The sequence below is a fragment of the Hakea prostrata genome, chromosome 10 (genome assembly GCF_041222555.1).
Source record: "Hakea prostrata isolate BN-2017 chromosome 10, UWA_Hpros_2, whole genome shotgun sequence".
NCBI lineage: Eukaryota > Viridiplantae > Streptophyta > Magnoliopsida > Proteales > Proteaceae > Hakea > Hakea prostrata.
In genome coordinates, this window is record NC_142609.1 from 45573109 (window position 1) to 45579094 (window position 5986).

The following is a 5986-nucleotide window of genomic DNA, read 5'->3' on the forward strand; positions in this document are numbered from 1 at the left end:
ACGCGAAGGACTCTCTTTAGCACCCCATATCGGTCCGATTTGTATCGATATCAATACCGACATGAGCACTGGGTTTGTTTGTTGAACCTAACCAAGCCCAATTAGGTCTAATGCTGGGTTCTGTTGGACCGAGGCTCCTTCGGTGGCTTAAACCTACAAACAAGCCCATGGGTCGAAAAGCCCAGGCCCATCGGTCAGAGAATGAAGAGACTTGAAAATATAACAACAGAGCAAACTAGTCTCTGGCTTTGCTAATATGTATTTTCTTTGGGTGGAAAACTTGCTGATATCTGTTACTTGGATAATAACTGATACTTTTACACAGGAAGCTGGATATTACAATGCATACTGGAAATGTATGAAGTTATTATACACATAACACAAAGCAAACTACAAGTAATACTAAAACAAATACCATTCTCCATGAATAAGATGTCACATTTCATCTGAACCTTGATGGAAAACTCAGTTGTTTTCATGGTGAGGAGTGAGAGATGGGAATGAAGGAATGGATTGAAGTATCAGCTTACGCCCACTCCGCCGACCGGGAGATATCCCAAACTCATTGTGAGGAGGAGATACCCTTTTACGATTAGGAGAGGTAATCTTGATGCCACTGATGGGTGAACAATCGCCTCTTAGGATTTCAGGAGTGTCATGACTGGTTTCGAAACGGCCATCGAACTTGGATAGCGGCTGTGCGAAAATTGGTTTTCCAAGTCTCTGGCTGGAATGTAGCTGAGATGTGCCAAGCAAAGTTCGGGGTGGTTTCCCACTAGAAGAACGAGGAGGTGGAAATGATGATCTGGAAATACAAGATAGAATTCAGCATTTAGCAATAACAAAACCAAAACAATACAACCAACAATGATGAAAATACCAAACCTGCAAATCTGAACATATGGGGTAATGGGCAGAACACAATCAGAATACTGGTCTTCCTCCTTCTGGACTTCATTATTCTGTGCACTTCCATCTGCCCCATTCTTTTCACAGGTTTCTGTTTCTTCCTCTTCTGGTTCAGCTTCTTCTGTTCCTACTAGAGCAGATCCTGCATTTCAAAGAAGGGAAATACAAAACAGAAGGAATGAATAAACTAAAGAAAAAACCACATGCGATGCACAATAGGAGAAACATTGGAATGGTATAATCTACGAGCTTAATGGTGTAGGGTAGAGGGTGGCTTCTGGAATTCCCTATTTTATGTTTGAAGTTAAGTGTGATGCACCAAAGAACACCCACCATCCTTTCTGCCAAAGGTATTCTTGCATCCTTCACATCTACAATTGATTGAACATCCAACACCTCCCTGAAATACAAATGAACAAAATCTGAATCAGAGGATGTACAAAAGTGAAATCAAACAGATTCAGTTGATGGCACACAACCTGGAAGCATTCACAATATTTCTTTAGGCAACTTGATTTCTTGCAGTTGCATCCTCTTTTATGCCTGGCAGAAGCTGGGGTTTTATTAGAATCATCCTGCAAAGGTAAAAACAATTCCTCAATGGTCATAGGTCAATTCAACTTTTCTTATCCGGAATTTTTTTTAGAAACAAAAGTAAAAAGGTTTAGATTTATTTTCTAACCCCAACTTCAACAACAGGCTCCGAGCTTCTGATCACTTTGGGTGCAAATGCAAGTGGATTTCGGGACTCAATCTGTTTGCGAGTTGCTAGAACAGTATCTTCATGGATAGGCTTGTTAAAGCATTCTTGACAGGAACAAGGCTCCACACAATATACACCGGCAGCAAAGCATTCACAGTAACTGCACAGATGATTTTCCAAATTTAACCATAAGCACAACCTGGGAAAGGGATGGGGGAACTAAATTCTATGGAACAACAGTGGAAAGCCAGAATGTGACGACAGCATCTAACTTCAAAATGGAAATGTTCACATGATCTCATTACTAGCAGAACTCATTTATACACTACACTGATAATTAGACAAACATGATTTAGTAAGCAATTCTCTGAATCGTTTGAATCTTACAGCTTCAAGCATTTTGACTTCTTACAATTGCAACGCTTGCAAGCCTCACTTTCTCCAACATTTTCCAACTTGCGCCTGTATGATATCAGACTTCAAATGTTATAAAACAAAACAGAATTGAATGCAATAGTAAAAAGGCATTATGAAACAGCACTTCTACCAATACCTCTTCTTTTTGGGGCTACTCAGGTTGAATTCTTCGCTAGCTCCAAATCCAGATGCCTGGGAGGACTCTTCCAAAACCAAATTTCCATTGTCAGCTGGACCTATTTCTTTTTCCTCAGGATTCATAGCCAAGGAAGTAGTGACAGTTATCTGACTAGAAGTGACACAGTGGAAAGAAGTAATGGAACTTCTCATGCTTATTAGTTGCCTCCCAGAGGACAAAGTTTCATGCTTGACAACTCTACAATCCTTCGAGGTAGTTGCAAGGGCATTCAAGTGCAACCCAATACCCGTAAGCATGCACGGTGGAGAAATATTTCCAGGTTTAAAATGAACCAATTGTTTATCATCAGAATCGTTTACATCAGAAAGAGAAGAGACGGAAGAGCTGCTTTTAGAATCATCAACCAAGTTCTTTTTTTGTGTTCCTGCCATCTCGAAAACCAGACAGCGCCTTCTCATCCCACGTTGATGCTGTAGGTCAGCCTAAACAGAAAAGATTTAATCAAGTAATATATCATTGCTATCAGCTCTGATTTACAGATGACTTTCTTTTTTTCTGAGTGTGGGGTTGTGTGTGCACAGTACAGGAAACATCAGGTAGCATACAGACCACCTCTTCCAGACTTATCATAGACTATACCTGTTTCATGACTTACTGTACCCTTTTTAATAAAAAAAAATTTAGATTGCCTTAAATGTACTGATTGATTCTGTATATGATGTATTTTAGACTTCAGAAGACAGAAACTCCATAGGCTCAATGAAGCCCAAGGAAACCATGTAGGAAGTTATTACTAGAAGAGAAGCCACGGAAGTAATGAAATATCAGCATGAAACTTCACACCCAAAAACGAATGAAACTAGAATACACAGAACATGCATCCAGCAATCATTGCAAAAGCAACAGATCTTAATTCCCAGATTATTGTTTCGTTCTTCCAATTCATACACTCATAGAAATGGATAATCAAATAAGCCTGAACAATCCACCCACATGCTAGCTAATTCAAAACAGATTAACAACACTGAAATATTTAACTTCATAACTTAGCTGAAACTTGAAATGACAATCATCAGAAGTAAAAGTAAATTGTGAATTTAGAGGCATGTATGTAAGATGTTGGGAAGGAGGAAAATAAAAAAAAAAAAAAATCAACATTTACCTTGCCACCAACTGAAATGCATTTTTCAACTTTCTCATCTATGCCCTGACTTGGACCACAAATCTCTTGCTCACTTGAAAAAGTACTGGATGAAACCTGCAGTGACTTATCCATTTCCTTCTGCTTTCTAACTTCCTCTTGATGAGATTCAGGATCCTTCACTTCATGGTTTTCACAAGACCTGATGACACCTGCAGTCTCTGTTTTCTGCATGTCTTCAGTACTAAATTCAGGGAGACTTGACACAAGAGAAGCAAAAGAACCAGTTTCATGATGCACTAATTCCAGACTCTGCTTCTTTGGTGCTGCTGTGTCAACAGAAGAGTCAAGCATTAAGAGATCAGCAGCATCAGAAATCAAATTTTCCCAATCACATTCATTCCCTTCATCTCTAGTATGGTCATCCTGACGAATCTCATGTAATTCTAGTTTAGTTTCACATGAATGCCGCCTTTCTTCTGAGACCTCTTGAACAAAACGAACAAGTGATGCCGGTGTTGGAGTAATTTCTGGTAAAGGGTCCCCTTTAATTTCATCAGAAGGCATTGGGATACAGTCAGGACTGCCACAATCATACTTCATTTTCCTTGGCAACTCAATAGCAAGATTTGCTGACTCAGTAACCTCTTTAATAGAACTCTCTGGGTCAAAACTTTCCTGTGGAGCAGAGCAATCAGGGATTTGAACAGCATCCAAACCCCCCACGCTAGTACTGCCTTCATTTCCATTCCCAGAAAAATCAGGCTTTGACAGATCTGATACATGATGCCTGAAAGCAAAAGCTAGAAGTTAGGGAACACTGAATACACATAATTAGGTTACATAAAAATGAAGACCGCCAGAGTTACCTTCTTAAAAATCGAGATTCCTTGTGTGAAATGGCATGTGGAGAAGTAAACACAGATGGCAGGGATGCAAAAGTGAGTGAATTGAATGTTTGAGCAATGGGCACAGACTTAACCGGCTTTATAGGGGAAAGGCTGTTGATATAATTAAACACCGGAGAGTCCTGCAAGTGAACATAAACAATCTTATGGCATAACCAACAGACCTTAACAGAAATAAGACCATCATCGAACCAAAAACACACCAACTTCTCTAATACCCAAAAGAAAAAAGGGGAAATTTGCCAAGAACTACCACCAGATCTGTATTTCCCGAAGTTTAAGGGAGAAAATGGCGAAGGAGAAAGTGAGAAAAAACACACAAACCTAACATAGTGGAAAGCACAGGACACAAAAAATCTTCAAATGTAGCGAATTCAAAGAAACAAAACACTGAGAAATGTAATGGGTTGTGGAATCGGGGAGCATTTCAAGCAACGAACGCCAAACCCTAATCCCACTTAGAACCTCCAGATAAGAGAAAGTGATGAACTTTAAGAAAACACAGACAGATCCAAAAAAATGAAGTCAAACTCCACAAGATGCAGCCCACAGATAGATCAAACTGCCAATCTGCCATTGATAGTCGTCGTTTTACGAAACGACATGTAAACACCAAATTGACCCAAAACCATCCAGGAAAAAACTTCAAAAAATGAAGTAACTACAAAAACAGAAGAACTTGAAGCGAAACCCAGAAAGAAAAATGCTTCCTTTTTCTCCAACAAAATAGAGAGAGAAATGGGTACAAAAAGGGAAGACGAACTTACCTCAAATTTAGAAATTGGAGTGCCGATCATGTTTCTCTCCGGCGTATCCATGTTTCAAAAAGAGAGTGAGAAAAACAGAGAAAATATGAAGAGCCCCGAGCTCTTCTACATTTCCATTTTCACACTCTACCAGTGTTCTTCACTTTCCCTCTCTTTTCTCTCCCTCTCACTTTCTACTGTTTCAGATTCAACAAGAGCGCCAAGGCGGGAAGATGAGATTTTTCTCGTGACGATCAAACTGACCCTACCATCGCTACCCACTTCCACGACTCTGCATTACTAAACGAAGACAAAGATAAAGAAACCAAACAAAAAAGAAAGTTTTGATTCTAAAATTTCTTAATCCCGCTTTAATGGTAGCGTTAGCATTGCCACGTTACACTCAAGCACAGTTCAAGAAAAGAGGACCATTTCTTCCGTCTTTTCTGTTATTTTTTTTCTTTTGTTTTTTTTTGCTTTGTTGAGTAAATCTCGTACGGTATTATCCTGTTTCAGTTACATTCTGTCAATCTGAACAGAAAGAGAAGGTGAAAATATGAAATCTGCAGTTACAGATTTCGAAGAAGAACAATTAAATTATGGGATTAATTGAGTTTTGAGGAATTAATGTGGTTCTTTGTGGTAGTTTACCAGTGACAGTGAGGCTCTGGTCTTGGACTCTGTATAAAAATAATATATTGTGACAGTTTTCAATTAGTTAATGGTGAGACATGCAGATCCTCTTTTTCCCAAAAAAAAAAAAAAAAAAAAAAAATCCTATCTTTGACCTTCCCCTCCAAAAAAAAACGCAGATCTAATTCTGATTGATATTTTATTTGTCACTCATATGCCTGGGATGGTGTGGTGGCATGAGGTTTAAATTTGAGACCATCTAAGTCTTGCTATCTCTATATAGGAAGAAACTGCTGTTTTTTTTTTTTTTTTTAAAAGGAGACTACTTCCATTGTACTAGAAACATGCACAAGATAATTTGATATTCTTTCCATAACCATTTTTATGAGG

At 38.8% G+C, this 5986-nt stretch overlaps 1 protein-coding gene across 1 annotated transcript; it reads right to left on the reverse strand.

Moving 5' to 3' along the window:
• Nucleotides 1-218: 218 nt before the first annotated feature.
• LOC149003399 (protein tesmin/TSO1-like CXC 2) lies at nucleotides 219-5263 on the reverse strand. The gene is made up of 10 exons (XM_089138081.1): nucleotides 4985-5263; nucleotides 4179-4339; nucleotides 3331-4099; nucleotides 2166-2650; nucleotides 2000-2074; nucleotides 1592-1772; nucleotides 1389-1484; nucleotides 1243-1309; nucleotides 886-1051; nucleotides 219-805 (listed from the first exon to the last, which is right to left on the reverse strand). The coding sequence occupies exons 1-10, from the start codon at nucleotides 5033-5035 to the stop codon at nucleotides 466-468; spliced, it is 2391 nt and encodes a 796-aa protein (XP_088994207.1). The 5' UTR covers nucleotides 5036-5263; the 3' UTR covers nucleotides 219-465.
• Nucleotides 5264-5986: the final 723 nt, after the last annotated feature.

Excerpts from the sequence above, each read along its gene's own strand:
- LOC149003399 (XM_089138081.1), bottom strand. The coding sequence starts at position 5,035 with ATGGATACGCCGGAGAGAAACATGATCGGCACTCCAATTTCTAAATTT. Across the intron at positions 4,340-4,984 it reads CTCCAATTTCTAAATTTGAG|GACTCTCCGGTGTTTAATTA; the intron begins GTAAGTTCGTCT and ends GTTCACTTGCAG. Across the intron at positions 1,052-1,242 it reads TACCTTTGGCAGAAAGGATG|GATCTGCTCTAGTAGGAACA; the intron begins GTGGGTGTTCTT and ends TTTGAAATGCAG.